A 25,101-nucleotide genomic window follows, 5' to 3' on the forward strand; every position below is an offset into this window, starting at 1 on the left:
TTTAGAGAATGACAGCTGTTGGTTGCGATGTGTCTGCAGTCAGAAGTTGGGAAAGTCTTTTCCATTTGTGGCAGTATATGTTTGGGGGGTACTATTGGCTCTTCTGTCCTCTTGGAAGCATCATCTTTGCCTTGGGGTCTTGGAATGACCAGGATCTTTTTACCCTTAAGAAGTATAGGGATTTTGACTTACAAACCTTGAGGAATGATCAGTGAATATCTTTCTTGCTGTGCCTGACCCTGGCAAAATGAAAGCCCTTGAACCAGGGAGAGGAACCCTGAAAAAAGGGTACTCGATCTGGAAGAGGGTATCATATCCTAGCTACCTGCCTCAGAGCAAGTCAGTATCCCAGGGTGAGAGAGGGCGCCTCGTGCGAATGTTCTCATAAGAGTATGCACCCACAGATCCCAGGGAGCCATCCAGGATTCTAGGTGGTTATGGGCCAGGGAATAGGTGTGCCAAAAATGGAAAGGCCCTGACGTGAGACAGGCTTGGCACCCTGGAATCATTTATCAGGAGACAGAGTTAGCTCTTCTGTCTGACTGAATGCTCATGAGGTGTGGGGGTGCCAGGGGAGTGGGATTTGTGAGAGAATGAGCTGTAGCATCCTGAGGTCAGACCAGTTGTGAGGGTTGGGCATCAATATATTATGGATTCCTGTACCAAGCTGATGGTAATATGCGTGACAGAGGCACAGTGGGACTTGAAGTTGTGAGTGACACATCCTGGGGCAGAGGTTGAGGGTGGAAGAAATAATTAGCCATCAACTTTAAGGTAGGAATAATATTTAGATACTGAACACTCTGAAGGTGTTAGGAGGAGAAGGCTACTCGAGGCATTGGAGGGAGAACTCCTTGGGCCACAAGAGCTAAAAACCACTGTGACTGTAAGAAGTGACTGGGCTGAGTACAGTCTCTGACAGGCGTGGGGGTGGTGGATCCTGTCCAAGTCCAGGTGTCTGCCCTCCTCCCACTGGAAAGTGAACAGGTTCCCAAGGTGAAAGGAGTACCCCCTACCTATATGATGCTTTCATTGAGACATTTTTTTTGAGCAGTAAAAGCAGAGCCATAGGCCTTTCCTGTCAGCTCAGACCTTGCCCAACACCCAGGACAGTCACTTTTCTTATCCATCAATTCAGATACAATCTTGTTTCCTCATTGGAGCAGAGTGATGAGACAAGGTAAGGAAATGGTTGAGTGAGACTGTATTAAGAAAAGTTACTTGTTCTGGTTTTTCCCTGTCTTGCCTTGTATACCTGGTGGGATGGTTCATTCACTTTCTTTCCTCTGTAGAATGTTATTTGTGTACTTATAAGTACTTATAAGCTACAAAATTACTTTTGACTTGACACTAATAAAACTGACCATTTTTGTATTTTACTATGTGGACAGTCTATCATTTGAAGGTACAGTGGTTTCACTTCTTCTGAAAGTAAGTAGTGGGATTAACCTGCACTCTTATGTTCATTTTTCCTGTCATAGGTAGAGTTGGCTTTATGGGACACAGCTGGGCAGGAAGATTATGATCGCTTGAGGCCTCTCTCCTACCCGGATACCGACGTTATACTGATGTGTTTCTCCATTGATAGCCCTGATAGTTTAGGTGAGTAGCCCTGCAGCCTGACGTTTGTCACTGCCTGTGTGGTGGTCAGTTTTTGGTTTCTCAGGTCCTTTCTGGACATCAAGTGGCTGAAAAGCATACATGAGTTTCAGAGGAGATCATAAGTGGCCAGAGTCCTAGAGTCTCAGGACTGTAGACCCTGAGCCCTGAATCCCTTTTCAGCTTTGGTCTCCCTTGACTGCCATGTTCACCTTGTAAAGTAGGTGGGTTCCAATAGAAAGCTATTTTTTGCCCTCCTTTCTTTTTTTAAAGGGGACAGGGGTTGGGGGTGGGCATGCAGCATGCTCTGACCAGGGCATTGAACCTGTGCCCTCAGCAGTGAAAGCACGGAGTCCTAACCACTGGATATCCAGGGCATTCCCCAAAGCTATTTTCTGGACTGAGATTTGGGGAAGGCTTTTTTTGGGTGTCCACATCTTTTTTCAGTACTTAATGTTGAGCCTGCTGCCTCCCAACATCTAGACTGATGATTTGCTGATTCCTAGTGGTGTTTTTAAACCCCTGCTTTAGCCCTTTTTTATATAAAGCCCCTCAGCTAGTGGATAGAGACTTAAACCTGACATTACACTGGCTCAGTTGGTCACATGTTACAGAAGCTGCTTTCCTCCAAAGAAAAAAAAAATGTGTGAAAGATGCTGATCTCTTACTCTGCAAAACAGCACCGGGGCCTGAAACAGAACTTGCTTTCGGTTTGTACTAAAGATGATAAAACGTCTTGCTCGGTGCTGTGGTGCCCTGTTTTAACAGGGCAGTGGATGGGGCAAAGACACTGTCATTATTACCACAGATGACAGTTGAGGGCTGGCTGGTAGCCTGGGCTGTTCCTGCAGGGTTAGGGTGGAGTGACTCTTTGTGTGTCCTGCTTGTACTCACGTAAATGACAATACTGAGGGGTGCTCTGAGACTTAGATCCGTTTGCTCAGCGTCATGCAGCCCAAGGAACCAAGTTGAGATGGAGCCTCCTGTGTGATACTTCCCAGGACTGAGACTGTGGGTACTGCCTGCCATTGTCTCACTTTGGTTCAACAGTTGTGTTTTAGTTTCGGTTTTCAAATTAATCTGGCTTCCTTTGGTGGGACTCTGCGGAGGCCCTTGAGGCTGAACTTTAGAGAGAAAATGGACACCTTCCATTGAAACACACACATGATGAACTTTGCCTAAATCCTGTAGGAATGAGGAGTGTGCACCCTTTGCCACCTCATCCAGGGTATAATCCTTGAGGGACAAGAGTACCTTCAGAGCAAAATATTACTCTTATTCTGTCTTACTTTTTTTTTTGAACACTGTATATCTCCTGGTCTCAAGAAATCTTCTGCTTTTGACCTCTTGTCTGTTTACTATGACTTGTTTTTTGCTATCCCCTCACCCAGAGAGCAGGTTCTAGGGAGGAACACAGAGGTAGAAAGCAGAGGGAGATTGAGCTCCCTCTCAGGATACACCTGGGGGTGGGGTGGGGCTGATGCTGTGCCTTCACTGGTGGTCTTGGCAGGAGTATCATAGGTAGGTAGGGCCCCTTTGCTGACCTGAGTTACCTTAGTTTTGCCAAGGGCCTTTTAAAAGTTCTCTCATTTTGGCTAGGGAGTAGCAGAGAATTCCACTGGTAGTTTGCCCCGGTAAAATGTGTCTTGGGAACTCAAAGTTTATATCAAGAAAATGAAAAGCTAATGTCAACCAAACATTGCAGTTTGCTTTTTATGTATGGTTGGATGTTAGACCATAGCCCAGAGTCTGGGTATAGAATAACAAGTTTGATCAGCAATCAGAATGTTGGTGTGCAGGTTTCAGCCCTGTTGCTGGCCGATCCTGTGTAAAAGGCCAAATAGTAAATAGTTTAGGCTTGTCAGCCGTGTGTTCTCTTGTTGCATTTCCTGAATTTGCCATAACTACTCAGCTATACTGTTGTAACACAAAAGCAGTCATAAAAAATATATCCATGAATGAGCTTGGCTCTGTTCCAGTAAAACTTGACTTATAAAAGTAGACTCTGGATCTAGATAAGAATTAATGGAATTCACAAGGACATCCAAAGCACTCCACTGTAAATCTGTGTAAAGTGATGTGTCCTGATATGATCAGATTACTTTGAGGGTAGGAGCAATTATAGGTGATTGCCATTACTGAATTAAAAGGTAAAAAAATTAAATTTTAAAATTATTCATGAAAAGTGAACATAAGAGAGGCAGTTCATTTTATTTTACATGTCCTGTATTCTGGAGGTGGGGAGACTATTAGAGTAATAATTTTGTATGTTTAGCAAATAATTATTGAGCACCTACTTATAGAACCTATATTCTAGATGGAGACAGAAGAGCCAAAATCTAAATCTGATAGCAGGAAAGGTTACAAATAACATTCATGGTGGTGGAAATGGAATAGGCTGTGGTAGTATGTAGTGTTAGAAGATGACCACATGCTGCTGGTCAGGAGCCTCACTGAAAAGGAGACCTCTGAGCATAGGTGAGAGAGGCCAACAAAAGACTCCCCAGGTGGAAGGAAGGAGTCCAGTGTGCTGTGCTGTACAGAGAGCGAGGGTTGCAGAGCCATGTGGTTAATGGTGTGGACCTCTCCTTTGATCATGAGAGAGATGGGAACTCTCAGATGGTTTGAACACAAGAGAGATGTGTGTGATCTCACCTACTCTTTAAAGTGATCACTGTTGCAGCTTCACTGAAAACTGACCACAGGGTGCAGAGCCAGGAGCAAGATTGACCACCCAGGCTGTTGGGCTTCAGTGTCAGATATGCTGGCCCTTGTGTCTTTATTGCTCTGCGGTTCTTAAGGAACCCTTTGTTCTAGAATAAGGCTTTGAGTTTTAAGTTGTAACATTAGTGATTGACTGTAGCTGCTGTAGCTGCTCTAGCAAAGGAGGAAAGTATCTGTCTTGTGGGCTGAGGAGTGGAGCATTGAATTGAGTTTTCTGACCTTACTCATATAATTTCTCTACATTCTAGCCAGAAGGCAGGGCATCTTTCCATATTGTAACTCCTGCCTTTTGGTGTTGAAGTCATAGAGTGAACAGTTTACGCCTAAAACATAGTGCCAAATTATGTTCAGTACCATTTAAATGATCATCATACTAAGTATGCTGTACACATTGAATCAGAATAACCTCATGTGGAGTCTTAGTTATCTCCATTTTGTAACGTCATCCCTGACTCTGAGATGCTCAAGGTGGTGGGTGTGGGAGGTTGAACTCAGGCCACCTTATCTAAATTAGTATTGGCAAGAAGCTGCAACTGGTCATGATTCATTTTCAGAAGCCACTGAAGCCCTTTGAAATTCCAGTAACCCAAGGGTAGGTCATTCTGAAGGCCCATGAGTAAGGTGTAGAGAAAGTGTGTGAACCCTGGGCTAGCTGTAGCCACAGCCGTAGAATGGGGACTCCTGTAAGCTGTGGTCAGAATCATCCAACAGTGACGTGGATGGCTGGCCGGTGGGGCAGGGGGCACCGTTGTGGAGCCACCCCGTGTTCTGAATCCTTTGCTCCTCTGTAGCCTTCACCTGGCACCACCTGCAGGAGATGAGCTCCTTGGTATGACTGAGAAAAGCTGGTGATTCTGTGCTTAAGAGAAAGGGGGTTAGATTTTGCCTTTTTCATGGTTTTGAAACTAGTGAAATTCCATTATATGTCCAGCATGATTCTGAAGTTTCTTCACAATTTAACTAGGGCTTCTGGAGATTCTTCAAGATAATTATGTGTATTTTGCTGCTTTCAGAAAACATACCAGAAAAATGGACTCCGGAAGTCAAGCATTTCTGTCCCAACGTGCCCATCATCCTGGTTGGGAACAAGAAGGATCTTCGAAACGACGAGCACACAAGGCGGGAGCTGGCCAAGATGAAGCAGGTGGGTCTGGGGTGGGGCTCTGTCTTCTGTAGCATTGGGGACCCTGGACCCACGATGGGAGATTCAGGGAACGAGGCAGAAACCCACATAGGCCAGGCTGTTTCAGAGAGAGTCCCAGAAGCCTCTGTCTGTGCCTCATGGACTGGGGCCTGCACAGAGGGTCCCTAAGGCTCCCTAGTCCTGTAAGATGGGACCTCTCTCGTGCAGATTGCCTCCCTGAGAAGGGACCATCACAGCAGTAGTCAGTGTGTCAGATGCAGGAGCTTTATCAGGCTCTCAGTCTCCCTGTCCAGTTATTACCTTCGTATACATGAGGCTAGAGATAAATTGGTGGCAACTGAAGGATCAGGCAACCTGGGAGTCCAAACAGAGAGCCCCTAATAGCCTTTTAAAAGTGATGGGGCTGACACCTTGGCTTCTGAAGTCTTTTAGCGGAGTTAAAATGCTCTGCACCTACTTACTATATGTAACACTGTTAACTAAAGTGCTCTCTTCTCTTTGCTAGGAGCCAGTAAAACCCGAAGAAGGCAGAGATATGGCAAACAGGATTGGTGCTTTTGGGTACATGGAGTGTTCAGCAAAGACCAAAGATGGAGTGAGGGAGGTTTTTGAAATGGCCACGAGAGCTGCTCTGCAAGCCAGACGTGGGAAGAAAAAATCTGGGTGCCTTGTCTTGTGAAACCCCTGCTGCAAGCACAGCCCTCATGCGGTTAATTTTGAAGTGCTGTTTATTAATCTTAGTGTATGATTACTGGCCTTTTTCATTTATCTATAATTTACCTAAGATTACAAATCAGAAGTCATCTTGCTACCAGTATTTAGAAGCCAACCATGATTATTAATGATGTCCAACCCACCTGACCCACCAGGGTCCTTCTGACACTGCTCTTAACAGCCCTCCTCTGCACTCCCACCTGACACACCAGGCGCTAATTCAAGGAATTTCTTAACTTCTTGCTTCTTTCTAGAAAGAGAAACCATTGGTAACTTTTGTGAATTAGGCTGTAACTACTTTATAACTAACATGTCCTGTCTGTCATCTATCAGCTGCAAGGTACTCTGGTGAGTCACCACTTCAGAGCTTTACTCCTTTTAACAGATTTCATTGGCATAGCTCTGGGTGGCTATCCAGTTTTTTGAAAATGTGCTCAGCCAGAAAGGCCCAAATCCACGCAGCTGTGGTAAAGTTACAGTTCTGTGGTTTCATGTTAGTTACCTTATAGTTACTGTGTAATTAGTGCCGCTTAATGTATGTTACCAAAAATAAATATATCTACCCCAGACTAGATGTAGTATTTTTTGTATAATTGGATTTCCTAATACTGATATTTGTCATCTTCACAGAAAGTGTATTGGTTTTTTTTTTTTTTTTTTTTTTAAAGAAAGTGTATTTGAAAATAAAGTCAGATGGAAAATTCATTTTTTAAATTCCCGTTTTGTCAGTTTCTCGGATAAAAGATGGCCATGTCCCCCCATTTCGGCCCCACATGTTCCAGTACCCCCTTCCCCAGAGCTGGGCTAAGTAAGTAAGAATTCAGTCTTCTGCTTGAGGCACTTAGACACTCAGAAGGTGGCATAACCTGTCTCACCTGGACTGCAGGGTCTGGCTCTGTAGTTCACAGTGCTCTTTCTTCTCACTGTATCCAGGTTCCCTCCCAGAGGAGCCGCCAGTTCTCTTGGGCGGCCCTCAGTTTCTCTCTCCTCTCCAGCTGACTAAACTTTTTTTCTGTACCAGTTAATTTTTCCAACTACTAATAGAATAAAGGCAGTTTTCTAAACTTCCTGTATCCTGGTGTTTGTGTTGCTCTCTCCAGGGCTGGGAGTGGGAGGATGAATTCTGCCTAGCTCACCTTTCCTTCAGGGGGCAAAGTACCAGCTTGCCCACCCACTCCCCCAAACCGGCACTAACCTGACTTCAGCCAAGGAGGTGGGAATGAGTATTTTGTCACGTTCAAGTTCAGAGGCGGGTGGAGTAGGGAATACAGCCTACTGAGGAGTAGGAGGTATTCCAAGCAGTCATTCTTCCATACAAATCTCAGGAGTGTGATACTTTACTCTTCTTACTACCTGTCCATTCTCAGTGTCTTTTACTGGCAAGCCTGAGCTCCAGATGAAGTTGACTAGGTACGAGGATGGTCTGAAATCCACTTCAGTCTCCTTGGCCCTGCATGCTTTTGGGCTCCCCTCCAGGAGTCTGGAGCAGGGCCTTAACAGTGACCCCAGAAACCCTGTGTAAAGGCAGTGCTGCGCTGGGGGTGTCAAAGTAGGCGGGAAACCGGAGGCTAGGATGAGAGCACAGTCTAGGGTAGCGCCAGAATGCAAGGTTAGGAGAAAGCTGGCTTTTGCAGTCCCATCCCTGACTGCCTGCCCCCTTCTCCGCAGCACTGCCCACCCTCCTGCAATTTAACCTTCAAAGTTCCCAGACGCCGCCAACTGCACCATCCCCGCGCCTGCCAATAGGGCTCGTTCTTCAGGAGTAGTGATACAGCACAGGTGGGGTGGGCTGTGCAGCCACAGACAGCACACGCTCCTGTTGCTGGTCACCCTCCCGGGGCCAGGTCCAATCCCTGAAGAACCACTGAGAAAGAATCCGGAGCCCGTCTGGGCCCTGGGCGGGAATCATTCGGGCCACTACCGCAGTGCCCGCGCTGCACTCCCTGGGTTGGACCAAACGCGCCCGCGCCGCCGCACGGTCTGGGCGGTGTCCGCATCCGGCACGGCCGCACCCTCCCGCCCCGTGGGCCCGCAGCTGGGGGCCGGAGGCCGGATGAGGCGGGACCCAGGCAGGGAGGAGCCGCGGCCGGAAAAGTGCCTGCACCACGTGACCCCCCCGGTCGCCCGCCTTTTAAAAGCAGGCGCTTCCCGACCCCCTTGTTCTTCAAGTCCGCGGCGCTCTCCTCTCGATTCGGGAACGGATACCATGTGCGCCGCTCAGCGCTCGGCGGCCGCCCTGGCGGCGGCAGCCCCGCGCACAGTGTACGCCTTCTCCGCGCGCCCTCTGGCCGGCGGGGAGCCCTTCAACCTGTCCTCCCTGCGGGGCAAGGTGCTGCTCATTGAGAACGTAGCATCGCTCTGAGGCACAACGGTGCGGGACTACACCCAGATGAATGACCTGCAGCGGCGCCTTGGACCCCGGGGCCTGGTCGTGCTCGGCTTCCCCTGCAACCAGTTTGGGCATCAGGTGCGCCTAACCGGGCGGAGCGGGGGTGGGCGTGCTACCCGGGTTAGGAGCGCCCGCTGGTGCTCCGCCGGGTCCCAGGGCGCGGAGAGGCGGGCCTTCGCCTCGCAGCACTCCGACGCTTTTCCCGGCTGAGGTTCAAATCCACCCTGGAGTTACGCAACAAAGGTCACAGTCGGGTGACTCATGGAAAACTCCAGGTTTGCGGTTAGGCTTCCCTTCCCCCTCGCAGCCCTGGTTCCCAGCTGCTCTCCCCTCTCGCAGGAAAACGCCAAGAACGAGGAGATCCTGAATTGCCTGAAGTACGTCCGACCAGGCGGCGGGTTCGAGCCCAACTTTATGCTCTTCGAAAAGTGCGAGGTGAATGGCGAGAAGGCGCATCCGCTCTTCGCCTTCCTTCGGGAGGTTCTGCCCACGCCAAGTGACGACGCCACTGCTCTCATGACCGACCCTAAGTTCATCACCTGGTCCCCGGTGTGCCGCAACGACGTCTCCTGGAACTTCGAGAAGTTCCTGGTGGGCCCAGACGGTGTGCCCGTGCGCAGGTACAGCCGCCGCTTTCTGACCATCGACATCGAGCCTGACATTGAAACCCTGCTGTCCCAGGGGGCCTCTGCCTAGGGTGCCCCTCCCACCCTTGCTGCTTGGCGGTCAGCGCTGCTCTCCAGGGATTTTGCCCATGAAGGTGTTCCCTCTAAACCTACGTGGAGGAATGCCTGATGTCCAGGAAAATCCCCTGAGGTGGGCGCTGGTCCTATCCATCCCAGCCTCCCCTTTCCCAGACCACAGCTCCTCATGAATAAAGTGCCAGATGTGAGCAGAACTGTGTGTGTCCTGTGTCATTGTCAGTGGGGGACACCTTTCCTACTAATCTCATTGTCCTAGGGCTGGGAGCTTAAGCCCCCATTTCTTAGCTGGCCTTACCTAGCCAAACATGAATATTCCAACACTTTGTCTGCAGTGGAATCCACTCTTTCCTTTGTGGGAATCCAGGCTTCTCTCCCAGTGTTTCTCCCTCTGCCAAGACATTCAGCAAGGCCATCCTGAGGCCCTGTTACAAAAGAAAGTCTTTATTTAAAAAAGAGGAAGATGAGTCAAGGGCTGAAACTGCCTAACCCCCTCCCTGGAGTTATGCCTCTCCTTTCTGAGTATCTGTTCAGCTCAAAATGACCTTCACAAATAACACCCTGAGCTGCCATTCACATTTGTTTAGTTTGTGGCCTTGTAACTGCAGAGCCAGCCCAAACTGGCCCTCCTCTGTTGATACCAAGATAGTGAGTTGTTCTTCAGAGACAACAGAACAAAACCACAAATGCAGCCCAGAGCGTGTGCAGAGGAGAAAATTTTTAACCTCTAATAATGCCTGAAATCAAAGTTTCTCCACCTCCACCCCTCCTCCCTGACATAGAATCAAAAGAACCTGGACATAACCATAACCTGAACACTTTGAAAAGTGAAAGGTCCATTGTCCAGGAAGACCATACCTTAAATGGCCAAGTTCTAATGCCCTCCAATCAAAACCTGCCACACTAGCGCTTCTGCATACTAACCCATCCTCCCCTAACTCAATAAAGTTTGATCAAACTCCAGATTCAGTTCAGTTTAGTGGTGTCCAACTCTTTGCGACCCCATGGACTGCAGCATGCCAGGCCTCCCTGTCCATCACCAACTGCCAGAGTTTACTCAAACTCATGTCCATCGAGTTGGTCATGCCATCCAGCCATCTCATCCTCTGTCATCCCCTGCTCTTCCCACCTTCAATCTTTCCCAGCATCAGGGTCTTTTCCAATGAGTCAGTTCTTTGCATCAGGTGGCCAAAGTATTGGAGTTTCAGCTTCAGCATCAGTCCTTCCAGTGAATATTCAGGACTGATTTCCTTTAGGATGGACTGGTTGGATCTCCTTGCAGTCCAAGGGACTCTCAAGAGTTCTCCAACACCACAGTTTAAAAGCATCAATTCTGCGCTCAGCTTTCTTTATAGTCCAACTCTCATATCCATACATGACTACTGGAAAAACCATAGCTTTGACTAGACAGACCTTTGTTGACAAGGTAAGGTCTCTGCTTTTTAATATGCTGTCTAGGTTGGTCATAACTTTTCTTCAAGGAGTAAGCGTCTTTTAATTTCATGGCTGCAGTCATCATTTGCAGTGATTTTGGATTAGGGACACGGATTTGAGTCTTGCCTCCTGAGTCCTTGCCCATTGACCTCCCAGGTAAGGTCACCTCCCAGTAAAACTCTTCTTCTGGATGCCAGAGACTTCCCTAGTGTTTCAGTGGCTAAGACTCCAAGCTCCCAACTTGGGGGCCAGTGTACAGTCTCTGGTCAGGGAACTAGAACCCAGGTGCTACAACTAAGGATCCCATGTGCCACAACTGAGATCTAGTGCAGACATAAAAGAAGTAGGTACTTCTATGCCCATCAGGCAGCCAGTCCTGTTTTTGGTAATAGCTTCTCCAGGTGTTAGGACCATATAAGTCTACTTTACACAGTTGGTAGCTCATGTGACATAACTTTCCCCAGAACACTGCTAGATCTTTGCATAGGTCTACCCAGCGCTTCTGTCTGCTCTGAAGCTGTGCTTACTGGTTGCTGCCACTCAGGTAGTCAACAGAGTACACAGTTGGTTGCTCTGACCCTGCCCAGCAGTTGCAATTTCAAAGCCAGGCTCAGGGCCGGGCATATCTTGGAGGCCAGCTGCCATTTCCCAGGTGTGGCTCAGTTCCAGCCCCTCTATCTGTGGTCCCTGCTGTCAGTAATCTCTTGAGACAGACAGATCTGGAGCCACTTCCTATCACTGCACAAGGGACTCTGCAGGGGTATACACAGTGAAGCTGCTTCTATATTTTTTTCAATTTTTTTTTTAAAATACGGACCGCTTCTCGAATTTGTATGTCATCCTTGCACAGAGGTCATGCTAATCTCTTATCACTGCAATTGGAGTATATCTGCTCCCGAAGTGAGCATTGCAATGAAGCTTCTGTTTGGACAGACAAGCACCCAGATACTTCGTTTATCACTCCAGAATGTGGTCCAGAGATTCTGGGGTCCCAGTGTTCATGGTCACATCAGTGACTCAAGTCCCTGCTGTGTTGGAATCAACTCTGAAGAACTTCTCTTCCAACCCTAAGCAGAAAGCTTTGCTGCTGTTCTCCCCCTCCGTCTGCCCTTAGTTCATTAAGGGCAGTAACTGTTCTGGCTCCCTCTTCCTCCATCAACAGGCCTACCACCTCCCTCTGGCTTCAAGGCCTCTCCACCTCAGCTTTTTTTTTTTACTTTTTGGCTGCTCCACATAGCGTGTGGGATCTTAGTTGCCCAACCTGGGATGAAACCTGTGTTCCTGGCATTGGAAGCACGGAGTCTTCACCACTAAACTGCTAGGGAAATCCCCTCCACCTCAGATTTTGAGTCCCCTCTGAGGTGACCAAAGGCCAAGTTCCATTGCCCATTTAGACCCCACCCTATCTGTGCCCCTCTTAGAACCAAGACTTGATGACATCTGTGAATGACTTGTCTCACCTCAGAGGGTGAGAGTCTGGGTGCCCAGTGACTCACCCCTCATCACCTACTTTTTTTTCTTCTTCAGTTTATGCCTTGAGCTCTAAGAGAAAGGAACTTCTGAGATCCCCCCATGTAGCTGACGCAGCCTGGCTGGTGACTACTCCTCCTCAGACTTGGAAGTTGCCCGCCTCCTTTAACTGTCTTTTCCAACTCTCTCTTTTTCAGGAAGACTCAGTTTAAAGCTCCACTAAGGGTTCATCTTTCTTCGCATAAACTAGACCTCTTCCCCGAAAACACACACCACCCTACTGCTACTGGCTGGGACCTGTACCCACTCCACCCCATTATGAATCAGCAGCTCGAATTAACAAGTAAAAGTGAAGGAATCCCAGCAAGTCTGCCTGAGGTAGTACTGCCTCTGGGACACTGCCTGATCTGGGAGCGGGCAGCAGAACTGAGTCCACAGGTCTTCCGAGAAGGGCTGGGCCCTGCTGTTATGCAACAGGTTCAGAAGCCTCCATTTCAGAAGCTCTTCCAGAAAGGCTAGTTTAAACTTTTTTTAAACATTAAATCTGATAAATCACGTATGTGTATATTGCACCATTACGTACACAGTAAATAGTTTAAATAGTAAATAGTTTACAGATTTGTCAACTATACCCCAGCAAAGCTGAAAAAACAAAATCTGATACAACCCATTTGGTCAGGCCCTTCTTGCACAATTAGCCCTTTATCAGATGACTTCCTTCTTCGGTCTCCATGGAGTTTAACGGACAACACTTAAAACAAGTTTATTTTCAGAGAGGCATTCCTGGCCTGATCAATCTTTTCTCTTATTTTTTTTTTTTTTTGGGGGGGGGGAAACACACCCTGCAGCATGCAGGATCTTAGTTCCCAGATTAGGGATCCACCCTGTGTCCCCTGAATTGGAAGCACAGAGTCTTAACCACTGGACCACCAGGGAAGTCCCTCTCATAAGTTTTAACTTTGGGGTAATACTGAGTGAAAAATACCGGCTAACAATTTCCCCAGGAGAAATAAATCCATCCATGGCATGGATTTATAAAGACTGAACAGGGATCCAGGTCCAGTACTCCAAATTTGGCAGGTTTTTGTTACTATGGTCACCAAATAGGCTGGAAGAGCGTGCTTTCATAGAGGTGTGACACACCTGTGCTGGCACTAAAATAAAACCCAGCTGGCGCTGCTCAGCAAGTTACTGGGCATCGGGAACTGCTGGACTGGGAAGTGGGAGCTCAGATGAGAGAGGTTCTTGCCCAAGGAGTGAGGGCTCATGGGCCCTGGCCCTGAGGGTAACAGGGAAGCCGACTTGAGATCGGACATCCTTCAGCTTTGACCTACCCAAGAGCTCAACTCCAGACCTGTCACGTGAAAAAGCAAAAACAAAATCACCAGGTGGGTCACTTGGTGGTGGGCATTCTGTAAGTTGCATCCAGAAGCATTGAAACTGACAGGACATGACAGTGATGTACTGGGCAGAGGTCCAGCAGCCTTGCCGTCATTCATCCTGCAGACAGAAATCCTATTCCCAGCACCCCTGCCAGGTCTAGGGTAGCCGTGGCCAGCAAGGCCAAGACAGGAGACCCAAGAACAGGCGCACTTAATCCAACTGCCTAGGGTCAGGCAGTATCCAGGCACACATGCAGCCCACCTTGGATGGCGTCCTACAGTCCTGCCTATCTGTTGCCCCGGCCTCTGTCCCCAGCTTGTGACTGTGCCTGGGTACCTGTGTATGAATCTAAAGAAGCCCTGGTCTGGGACTTCCCTAGCGGTCTCCAGTGGTTAAGACTCTGTTGTTCCAATGTAGGCGGTGTAGGTTCGATCCATCACTGATCAGAGAATTAAGATCCCACATGCCCCAAGGCGTGGTTCAAAAAATAAATAAAATAAAACAGCCTATTCCTAAGCTCTCTAAAAAAAATTTTTTTTAATTTTTTTTTAAGGTTTGTAGTTATTTTATTTCCACAGAAATTTCCCTCATTAAATGCCCAATGGCTCATATCATCCAGCAAATATCCTCTACTTCTTAGTCTTAACATATGGTTCAACTGGCATCTAATAAACAAAAGGTGACCAGATGAGAAATGGACTTAAATTGTTTAGAGAAAAGAATAATATCTTTTCTTTGGTCTGTCCAAAAATGAAAAATAAAGAAGCCCTGGCCCCTGAGGATTTCTTGGCAGACTCACTATGCATCCTCAGAGGCCAGGAGGGATGTTAAGCATACCTTTGTTTCCTACACCAGTTGCTTATATTACATTATTTTCTTCCTAGGCAAGTGTCTACAGCATCACCCTTCATGTTCCCCTAGCACTTCCCCCCCCCCGGCACTTTTATCACACAATGCACTATAATTACACGTGAAAACATCTTCCCCAGCCACGATGGCTGTGAACCCCTGGAGGGTAGGGGCTGTTAGTACATAATAGACTATTACTCAAAGGAAAAAATGACTACTATCTGGATAATTCTTTCATTCATTCACCCAAGAAATGCCTACTGAGAATTTGCTCTGTGCAAAGGGCAAACACACACAATTAATACCTAAATACTTTTTTAAGGTTCAGATATTGATGGTAACAGAATTCAAGCAGGAAGAGAAGGCACTGCCACACCCAGGCCCAGGGTGCAACACCTTCCTTGCCCAATCAGGGCTGCCTATTGACAGGGGCATAACCAGAATGGAATCTGTGCAACAGCATGAGTCTCCAACATGGGAAAAAATGACCCCACATCCTCTGTGAGATTCCTTCAGTTTTTTGCCTCTGTTACCTTCCTCGGTGTATGTGTTCAGTTGCTCAGTTGGGTCCAGCGATTTGTGACCCCCATGGACTGCAGCCCACCAAGCTCCTCTGCCCTTGGAATTTTCCAGGCAAGAATACTGGAGAGGGTTACCATTTCCTTTTCCAGGGGATCCTCTCAACCCAGGGATGGAACCCATGTCTCCCACATCTCCTGTACTGGCAGGCATATCCTTTACCACTGAGCCACCCTGGAAACATCACCCTCCCCCAGTAAATCTACCCCTTATACCACAGAGGTGATAGTGTCACTGATAAGACATTTAAGTCTTCTAAAATGTATCTCTAGAGCCTTTCTCTTTTTCACTGTCCCCAGGCAAGCTAAAAAAGCAGGCAAAAAAAAAAAAAGCACAGGCAAGGAGGAAACAAAAAATACTTCTCTCCTGATGCCACCTCTAATCCAAAGGTGCTCAATATTTGTGAATACAGCCACACGTGCTCTGTGACTGCTAGGCAGGTGTAGACCAAGGGTGACTGGGGAGGAGGTTTAGAGTAAGCCATAGCACCAGCCAAGGAAAGGACTTTATGATTTGAAACCAAATAAAGCTTAAAGTTTACACACCCAGACATTACAAACCCTCAATTAGATCATCCCCATCCAAGACCGCGGGTATGTGACCAGTCAGTCAGGCCTGTTCCCTCTAGTTCCCTTTCCTGCTTTCCTTCCTGTTGTTGTGCTCCAAGGTCCCATGGCAATGGGTGAGTTGTTCAGTTCTGAGGTTTGGTTACCGGGCCAACAGAGGGGCCTACCAGGCCTATACCCCTCCCCTAGGGGAAACGGCCCAACAGAGAATCCAGTCCTGGGGCCAGGGTGTGTCCTGAGTTGAATTACTCAACTCCTTCCCTCCCAAATCCGTGGGTCACTCCCACAATAGCAGGAACATGCACGCCAATGTTCATGGTTTCTAGTTCTGTTTTTAATGTGTAATAATCAAACGCACTATGAAAGTTTGAAAACTTTAGAAACAATGGTGATCTTCTGCTTATGAAATGTCACTTTATTCCCTGCATTTTAACTTACAACACTTGGTTATTTGAACATAAATTTTTAGGAACTACTCATAATTAGTGTACTTTTTTTTTTTTTTTTTCACAGCTACTGAATAGCATTGAAGAGATCCAGGCTCAAAAAAGATTTTCCAAAGTTTTCATTTTTATAATTAGGTTTTGTCCCCCTTTCTAGTGGTGCTGACTTGTCCTACTTCCTTAAGAATCTGACCCATGCCATAAATGGTATAGGAGGAACTGCTAAAAAAGGAAGAGGGAAGCAGACACTGTAATGTAGGTTCAGTCATGCCCATTAACCCAGCTTTCATTTTCCATAAATAGGACTAAAAGCAGTGGTTCTAGTTTGTTAACAACTTTAACAATTTAAAAGAATTTCCACAGACAGGCACTTGGGGGTGTCAAGATCGAGATGTAGAATTATCATCATTTGATGGTAATTCTTATGCACATGGGATTAACTGCTATGTAGTTATTCAAGGCATTTCTTACAATTATTATTTATTTATTTGGCTGCTATGGGTCCGAGTTGTGGCATGTGGCATGTAGTTCCCTGATTAGGGATTGAACCCGGTCCCCCTACATCGGGAGTTCAAAGTCTTAACCACGGGACCACAAAGGAAGTCCCTCAAGGCAGTTTTAATTCCAAATTACCTTGCCCCACTATCTACCCAGCTGCCAAGGGGCCTCTGTTAGCAGATAGTGCTTAATATATTAATTTCAATTAGCCAAAACTCAACCTAAAAAAAGTAGTAATTCTGTTCAAATGACCTACCTCAACTTCACCAGGCCAGTTCTTTCTTCTGCACCTGTTTTTTCTCTTTCCTCACAGACGTCTTTCCAAAGGGTTCTTAGTAGGTCTGGGCTGTACCAGACCTACTGTGGGCTGTACCTCTGTGCAAAGTACCCTCAGCTATTTCTCTCTGTTCTCAAACCTCCTACAATATCTGTATGTAGGATATATGGGACCAGCCTCCCTTCTAGCCAGAGATCTCAGGCCCTTTCAGTAGTCTGTGTCCAGCTCAACTGGCCTAATCTTCACTCTATGAGTTTCCCTGCTTGTTCCAGAAATTTCCTTTAACCCCTTTAGTCTCCTCCCCTTTAACATGCACCATCATTTCTATGCTTTCAAGATCACACTCAAAAGGTACTCAAGTGAAAGGCTCCGTTTCACAGCTTGGGGTCTCAGTCTTTGATTTATACCCTTTAATGGTGCTTATCACACACTACTTGACTTGGTGCTTATTTGTGGAATAGCTCCTCTTCTCTATTAGATTGGGTAAAGCAGGGGTCTTCATCCTCTGCGATCTAATGTCTGACTGTCTGAGGTGGAGCTGGTGTAAAAACAATAAAGGGCACAAGAAATGTAATGCGCTTGAATCTTCCCCAAGGCCACCCAACACTCCGCCTCCCACCTCAAGAAAACAGTTCTTCCACGAAATAGGCCCCTGGTGCATAAAAAAATGGGGATCTGGAGAAGGAAATGGCAACCCACTGCAGTATTCTTGCCTGGAAAAGTCCATGGACAGAGGAGCTTGACGGGCTGCAGTCCATGGGGTTACATGACTGAGCATGTGTGCATGAGGGTGGAGGGTGATGGGTTGGTAGCAATAAACTGGCAGAACTAAAAAAAAAAAAAGGGATTACTGGATAAAGGCAGGTACTGAGTCATATTTGTCTAATTTTTCTGAGGGCAGGAGGTGCTAGACACATATAGTCTAGCCCTCCAGAAGGAGGGCTGTGTTTCTTGTAGGCACGGTCGAGTGGGAGCCATAACGTGTTCAGGCTATTGCACTTTGTTGCAACAACAAAGCAGCAGCCTGGGTACCTGATGTGGAGAATATACCTTGACCGCTCCTCCCACCCCCGTTGCTATCGCCCCCCTGTGGCTGCTTGCCTGCCCGATAAAGTAGGTAGCTCATTGGAGGGCTTGTGGAATTCGGCCTGGGCCAAGTGATTCTGGGGTTCAGACAGAGATGATTGAGAATATTCCCGCAGCGCCTGCCGGACAGGGATCAGGAGTTCACGTTTGGGCAGATAAGGGCTCGCCTGAGGTCTCCGCTGAAAGCGGAATGGCTGGAGTGAAAACAAGAAAATCTAGTTTCAGGACTCCTCGCACCTGGCGCTGCGTTGATTTAAGACCAGGATAACCCCGCAGGCCAGAAGAGGTACCCGAAGGGTCGTGGAGCCTGTGGTGTGACTCCTCGAGATCGCCGGGCTGGACTCAAAAAGGTGTGCCGGACGGCGCCGGCTCCGCGACGCCTGCCTGGCTGAGAACACTGCAGCTCTTTCCCGACGCCCGCCTCCTCTTCCGGCCCCGCTCCCGGCTCCACTGCGCACGCGCGGAGGAGTCCGGGGCGGGTGGGGGTTGCGGTGGTGCGCCGTTAGGGGTGGGGGAAAGCAAGGGGCGGGCCGGCGGCCCCGGCCGCCGCAAGAGGAGAGGCTTGCGTGCGCGCACGTGAGTGCGTGCGTGCGCGCGTGGGCGCGGTCCACAGCACGCTGTGCGCGAGGCGGATGTCCGGGCCGGCTGGGCTGGGGCCGCGGACGAGATGGCGGAAGGCGGAGGGTACCGTGAGCGACCGGATGCGGAGACCCAGAAATCCGAGCTCGGGGCCTTGATGAGGACCACTCTCCAGCGAGGGGCGCAGTGGTGAGCGCCGGGCCCGCCTTTCTGCCCCACTGGGCCAGGGGCCGGCGCTCGGGTGTTCAGGCCCGGCCCCTCTTGCCCGGCTTGGCTAGAGGCTGGGCAGGGCAGATGTTGGTGACTCTGAGAGTGGCTGGACTCCCGCCCCTTAGGGAAGAGAGCACTGGATGAAAGCGTGGGTGGAGCTGAGGGTCGTCCGGTCTTCTTGGAGCCCCAGGGGGCGTATCCAGCGGAGGCTGGGGCTACGAGATGGAAAGAAGGGGAGTACTCCCGGGGACCTTGCGGTTGAGGAGAGTCCTTTACCTTTGAGAATTCACTTTGTGATTTTGGGCGAAGGCGTTCACACTTCAGAGACCCTGGCTTCTTATTTTTAAGATCAAGATAACGATATTTGGTGCCCTCGCCCTCAGGTGCTTGAGGTGTAGATAAGTAGATACTCTGTAACTTGTAAGCTGCTGGACAGACGTCAAGGTCAGTAGCTGAACAATTGTCTGAGAGTCCCAGGTTATTTTGGTAGCAAATGTTAAAAATAATGGCAGCAGCGTTTCGGGAGTGAAAGAGGCGGGTTAGCCTAGAGCCTAGTCGAGCAAGTCTGAGTAAGTTTTTCTTAATAAATTATCTAGTACCAGGGACAGTACTTCCGCTAGTGAAGAGATTCCTGGGTGTTATTATTGTGTGGAAACAGAAACTGGGGCTTGGCGTTGCACTGAATGTGGTTGAGCAACCCTTTTTTAAGAAACGATGGTGGTGGTGATAATGGCTGTATTACAGTGACAGAGAAATTGAACAGGGAAGAGAAACTAGGAATTCAGTCGTTACAGTGTCCTTGAGCTGGCCAAGCTGTGATAGGCAGAGGAGGCAGAAGTACTTGATATCCCGAATCGTGGTGACACGTGAAGAATAGTCAGCAGAAGCAGAGGAGGTTTCAGATAGACTAAAATCACACAGTAAAAGTGTTCGGAGAGAAGAGAGCATTTTAGAGATGTGGATATATTTATGGATCCTTGTGGCCTCAGGGAAGCTGGCTGGTCTCTGAAGTGTGTTGGTTATAAAATTTGAAGGACTCACCAATGTAATTGTTATGCTTTGTTCCCCTACAGAGGTTTCCCCCTCCTTCTGTCTTAATTGTATTAATAAAACAGCATGATGATACTTTTAAAATATAACCAGGTCAACATAATGCTTTTTGATAAGATAAACACACCACGACATTGTATGTATATATGTGTGTATATATCTATGTAAGTCTGTATGTATATATGTGCACGTGTCTGTATATATACATAATATTTATATACACACACACACACACACACACACGTTTGGTCCTCAAAGGAAAACTGAAGTGTGTTATGTTGTTACCTTATTTTTAGAAAGAAAATTGGTTTAATGCTCTTCACATGAAGCAAAGCAGTGTATCCAAACTGTCTGCCTGGACAAGGACCTCTGTAAAGATCATTATGAAAGTAATGACATGGTCATTAGCAAATAAGGTTTTCCCCATAGAAAGAATTTCTTTAAACAAGCATTTTTGAAGCTAGCCATTTCCTTCCTTTTACTTATTCTTTTAACAGCCGTTTCACTTAGTCAGTGCATCCCCTGGGCCAGGCTTTCTGTTCCAGGCCCAAGAGGGCCTGGCCTGCTCCTGCTCTTGAGAGTGTGTTTTTTTAGTAGGGATTGCTTGTTCCCCAAGTGGAAGGACCCTAAAAAATGTAGGGAGCAGCTGCAGAAACGTAGAACCTCAGGTTTTCGGGTACAGTCCCTTTGTCTGTCTCTAGGTATCTTATTGACAGCCGGTGGTTCAAGCAGTGGAAGAAGTACGTGGGCTTCGACAGCTGGGATGTGTACGATGTGGGTGAGCAGAATCTGTATCCTGGCCCGATAGATAACTCCGGCCTCTTTTCAGGTACAGTACCCTGTTGCTTTTCTAACTGCAGTGTCCACTGGGGTCAGCTGAGGTCATGGTGGCCTGAGGCTGTGTTCATACCTGTTTGCCACAGGTATCATGAACCTGACTTTCTTACTGTGAGAGGATAGAAACAAGGGGCCTTGACTTGGGCCTATAGCAGAAGTGTTTGCAGGCCCTCACAGAGAAGTGAAGCTGCTTTTTTCCTGAATTAACTCCTTTTAGTAAAAGCAGAAATGTCCTAGTGAGGAATGTCTGGAGGAATGTCTGCCTGTCCCTCTTTATCATTTCTTTTTTTCAAGTTCTGCTAGAGATTTGAGATTACTATATTGAATGGAAAGAAACAGGATATTATTTTGAAACTGCATCTGGAATCTGAAATTTAGGAACCAGAATTTTCTGTTACCTTTGCAGTGGGACAAATTGTAGACCTGACAACATTCATCAGGCATTGCTGTGGTGGCCATGTTTGTCAGAGAAGTAGTGTGAGGGGAGGTGGAAGTTTAGTAGAGTTAGGAACACAGACCAGCTCGTCATGGAAGAAGTGACTGAAAAAGTGAAGTGTGACATGGCCGAGCTTGGCTTGCGCCTTTGGATGCATAGAAACGGCAGTTGGCCTTTCCTCGGCCTTTTTTCTGCCTTGCTTTTAGACTCCCGTGCGAGCATGACAGATGATCTGTTGCCTGGGCCCACAGTCAAGGCAGCAGGAAGGCAGACGGTGCATGAGGCTTGATTCAGGTACCTAACACCATCCTGGGTGTTTTAAAAAAACGAGCAGTGCTTCAGTGTATACCTTATTTTTTGGGAGATATGAATGACATAGTAATGTTACAGGCTTTTCTTCCTGTTGTAGGTGGAAGTATACCATGAAGTTGCCCCAAAGGATCATTGTATTGTATTTGCACTTTGTTCATTTCCATCTTTATTTGAGAAGGAGAATTCTTAAGGCTTAGAAAAAATTTTTTTTAATTGAAAGATACTGCTTTATAATATTGTATCGGTTTCTGCCATACATCAGCATGAATCAGCCATAAGTATACATATGTCCCCTCCCCTTTGAACCTCCATCCCACCTCCCATCCCACTTAAGGCTCTTAATAGTATTGGTGTTGAGAATCCTAGAGCTGGAGGGACCCTCAAGTCATTTGCTATGACCTTCAGCTGAGGGCAAGCATTTCTTCTGTTGTCTTTCAATTCGATGTCACTGGATTAGGCTGGAAACATTTGTTGTGTGCTTGGGAGGCGAGAAGTACATTCCGTTCAGACCCTGGAACATTGACAGAGCAGGAATGGCCTATCTCTAGCCAATGAGGGCCGCCCTCTTAGCTCTTGGACTCTCAGTCACCTGCCAGTCCCAGTCTGGCTGCCTGCCGCCTACGGTCATGGGAGTTGCCTCTATAGAAGGGGCTCTTGAAGGAGTGGGAAGGAGTGGGTAGGGCATATCCTCACTAATGCAGTCTGCTCATTTCCTCTCTCATTTTCCACTTCTGCCCCTCCTGTATATATGAGGGAACCCTTATGCCAAGACCAAGTTGTGCTCTCATTTTTTCCCCTTTATTTGCTCTGTTGAAGAAATTTGCAAAGGCTCAGTCCTTATTGCAAAACCCCTGTGTGCTTTTTACTATGATGCCCTTTGACTGATGCAATTTTAAGTAAAAATGATGAACTGTATTGAAAATTCCAGTTAAGTTCCTGTGTTTGCCTTGAGTGTCATAAGAATGACATGTTTGAGAAAATCGTCACTGAGCCTCAGAGGAGAAAGCCCTGTAGAACTGATGTACTTGGGGTTAATGATGCTAAAAGCTCTTGGCTCCTTTCCCACCTTTAAAGGTCTGTGGCTGCTGTTGGGCACAGCATGGGTAGCCAGACCTGCATAGTTTTAGTGTTAGAAATGAAGAAGGTATATGTCTCCAGGTAAGATTGGTGAAGAACGTTCGTGAGTTTTAATTTGCAAATCAGAGAAGACCTTGGAGTTGAGGTGTGAAGCTTTCGTTTCAAGTACTCCTCCTGGATCATCCTTCTGTTGCTGAATAGAAAACGTATGATCTGTCAGTGTGAATAATTGTGCCAGAGCTGCTGTGGAAAACAGTTGGCTCATCAGTGAGGAGCCACTTTTTTTTTCCCTTTTAAATTATGGTGAAATACACATAAAACTTACCATCTAAATTTATTTTATTGTTACTGTTATTTTGGCCTTGCCTTGTGACATATGGGGACTTAGTTCCTTGACCAGGAGTTGAATCTGTGCTCCCTGCAGTGTAAGTGCAGAGTCTCAATCACCAGACCATCAGGAAAGTTGTACTATGTAAATATTTTTAAGTGTTGAGTAGTATAAAGTATATTTACATTGGTGTGAAGCCAATCTCCAGAACTTTTTTATTTTGTAAAACTGAATCTCACAACTTCCCTGGTGGTTCAGTGCCTAAGACTCTGCGTTCCTAAAGCAAGGGGTCTGGGTGCAATCCCTGGCCAGGGAACTAGATCCCACATGCCACAACCAAGCACGCATGGAGTAGCGAGAGCCCGCACACCACAGTGAAGACCCAGCATGTCCTAAAGAAATAAATACAAATGTCAAAATAGCAGCAACTGAATCTCCATACCCATTAGACAGTAGTTCCAGTCTCCTTTCTCCCAGACCCTGGCAGCCATCATTGTACTTTTTGTCTCTGATTACTCTTCATTCCTAGTATAAGTGGAGTCATACAGTATTTGTCTGTCTCTGACCAGCTTTTTGCATTCAGCATAAGGTCCTCAAGGTTTATCCATATTATGGCCTGTCAGAATTTCTTTCTTTTTAAAGGTTAAATGATACACCACTGTGCTTATACACAGCATTTTGTTTATCCATGCATCCTTCTCATTTTGGGATACCTGTTCTCCAAGGCTATTTAGTGTCTTTCCTTTTTCCTTGGAAATGACAGAGGCAAAGGTGAACCAGATAGGAAGCCCTGGTCATCTTGTGAGTGCTGCTTTTGGCTTTTATTTTTAACATTGCCTGCCTTGTACAGGTGAGTTACACCATTGTGGGCACTGTCTGCTCCCCTGGCTGTGTGGCTTCGCTTGTCTGGGAGAGAATAGTGGCACTGTTGCAGGAGTGGGTGCTGATGTGCACAGGCTTAGCAGGGGCGCTCCCTGGGTGGGAGGTGGTCAGTCTTCCCTTGATCCAGTCCTGTGGGCTTCCCTTAAGAGAGTGTATTTCAAACCGTGCATGTCCTTTTCTTTCTTTTTTGGTTGTGCTGGGTCCTCTTTGCTGCACATGGGCTTTCTCTCATTGCAGTGAGCAGAGACTACTCTTTGTTGTGGTGCACCGGCTTTTCATTGCAGTCGCTTCTCTTGTTGCAGAGCACAGGCTCTAGGCACCTGGGCTTCAGTAGTTGTAGCACGCAGGCTCAGTAACTGTGGCTCGAGGGTTTTAGTTGCTTGGTGGCATGTGGAATCTTCCAGGACCAGGGATGGAACCCGTGTCCCCTGCATTGGCAGGCAGATTCCTATGCAGTGTACCACCAAGGAAGTCCATGGATGTCCTTTTCTGAATCCCAGTTGCCTCCATGTGGGGGTGTAAGATGGATGCTTCACATGTTAAAGAAATCCTCTCTCTGTATGGCTAGTGTCCAGCTGAGTTTTTGTCTTGGAGTTTTGGACACTAAGAATGGTAAATGACTCTTGGTAAAAATAAATTTAACTTCATTGACGTGTTCATTTGCTTGCTTAGTAAATCTTTCAAAGAAAGGTGATATCTGATTTCAATGCAGTTTCATTCAGCAGAATATTGTTAAATATTCATAATAAAACATTTTTAATTGTGGAGCTGGACGCACTTTGAAAATGTAAATCGGGGTTTTTCTCTTCTTTCTTTCCTTCTCCCTCCAATTTTGAAAGAAATACAAGTTCCTCACAAACTGCTCAGAAATCACAGCTAAAGATAATCATCCAGGTCTGCTCTATGTTATAGCCAGTGACAGAATTTTGGAGTTTTGTACTTGTTCCCATAAATACTTTTCTTGTTTCTGAAAAGTAGATGAAAATCATGTAAAACAAGCATTTCTGGGGAGAAGAGCAGTGAGCTATGTGCTGTTTTCCTTTTTCAGATCCTGAGAGTCAGACCTTAAAGGAACATTTAATTGATGAATTGGACTATGTTTTGGTCCCAGCAGAGGCCTGGAATAAGTTACTAAACTGGTATGGCTGCGTAGAAGGCCAGCAGCCCATTGTCAGAAAAGTGAGTACCTGCATTGTCCCACCCGCTGGTCAGTGTCCGTGAGTGCTCCCTGGCACTGACTGCTTTTGCTTTCCTGGGGTACAGACGTTCCTAAGCTGTTGAATGGAGGCCTCCAAACATCACAGCTGCCCAGTGGCTTGGGATATGTCCAGAAGTACAGTGAGATCGCATTCTGGAAGCTTCTTTGAGGGAAAGTTCACTTGGCATATGGACACATAGTAATGTGCTGCTTCTTGTTTAACTTAACTTTTCTGATACTGCTCTTCCGCCTGTAGTTAGGAATCTCTGATCACATTGTTGAGTACCTCGGAAAACAGGTGTTAATAGCCGAGAAAAGAACAATATCTACGGGAAG

General features: G+C 47.1%; 3 protein-coding genes and 1 non-coding gene across 16 annotated transcripts in view; 3 read left to right on the forward strand and 1 right to left on the reverse strand.

Moving 5' to 3' along the window:
* The window catches only part of RHOA (ras homolog family member A), a 49,915-nt gene extending 43,029 nt beyond the window's left edge, over window positions 1-6,886 (forward strand). For both annotated transcript variants that reach the window (XM_086368098.1, XM_086368099.1), the window contains 3 exons: window positions 1,482-1,602; window positions 5,337-5,467; window positions 5,973-6,886. In XM_086368098.1, the coding sequence (XP_086224224.1) occupies window positions 1,482-1,602; window positions 5,337-5,467; window positions 5,973-6,146 (426 nt within the window). In that variant the 3' untranslated portion in view covers window positions 6,147-6,886. The remainder of the gene's footprint in view (window positions 1-1,481; window positions 1,603-5,336; window positions 5,468-5,972) is intronic.
* A 1,454-nt stretch (window positions 6,887-8,340) lies between these two features.
* Window positions 8,341-9,468, forward strand: GPX1 (glutathione peroxidase 1). Its single transcript, XM_086368095.1, has 2 exons — window positions 8,341-8,648; window positions 8,910-9,468. The coding sequence occupies exons 1-2, from the start codon at window positions 8,388-8,390 to the stop codon at window positions 9,264-9,266; spliced, it is 618 nt and encodes a 205-aa protein (XP_086224221.1). The 5' UTR covers window positions 8,341-8,387; the 3' UTR covers window positions 9,267-9,468.
* A 2,042-nt stretch (window positions 9,469-11,510) lies between these two features.
* Window positions 11,511-11,613, reverse strand: LOC147348514 (U6 spliceosomal RNA). The gene has a single exon (XR_015152030.1). It is a non-coding gene; the product is annotated as a U6 spliceosomal RNA (small nuclear RNA).
* Window positions 11,614-18,503: 6,890 nt separating this feature from the next.
* USP4 (ubiquitin specific peptidase 4) overlaps window positions 18,504-25,101 on the forward strand; it is a 39,687-nt gene continuing 33,089 nt past the window's right edge. For 8 of the 12 annotated variants that reach the window (XR_015151665.1, XR_015151666.1, XR_015151667.1 and 5 more), the window contains exons 1-3: window positions 18,504-18,624; window positions 20,397-20,524; window positions 24,616-24,746. Coding sequence is in view for 2 of the 12 variants with exons in the window: in XM_086368050.1 (XP_086224176.1) it covers window positions 18,524-18,624; window positions 20,397-20,524; window positions 24,616-24,746 (360 nt within the window). In the remaining 10 variants the exon portion in view is untranslated. Of the gene's footprint in view, window positions 18,625-18,718; window positions 19,090-19,996; window positions 20,085-20,396; window positions 20,525-24,615; window positions 24,747-25,101 lie in introns of those variants that run through there. The other 4 variants (XM_086368054.1, XM_086368055.1, XM_086368053.1 and 1 more) reach the window with 2 other exon arrangements.

This window comes from Bos grunniens, chromosome 22 (assembly GCF_055505025.1).
Source record: "Bos grunniens cultivar Pamir isolate PY7600 chromosome 22, Bosgru_T2T1.0, whole genome shotgun sequence".
Classification (NCBI taxonomy): Eukaryota; Metazoa; Chordata; class Mammalia; order Artiodactyla; family Bovidae; genus Bos; species Bos grunniens.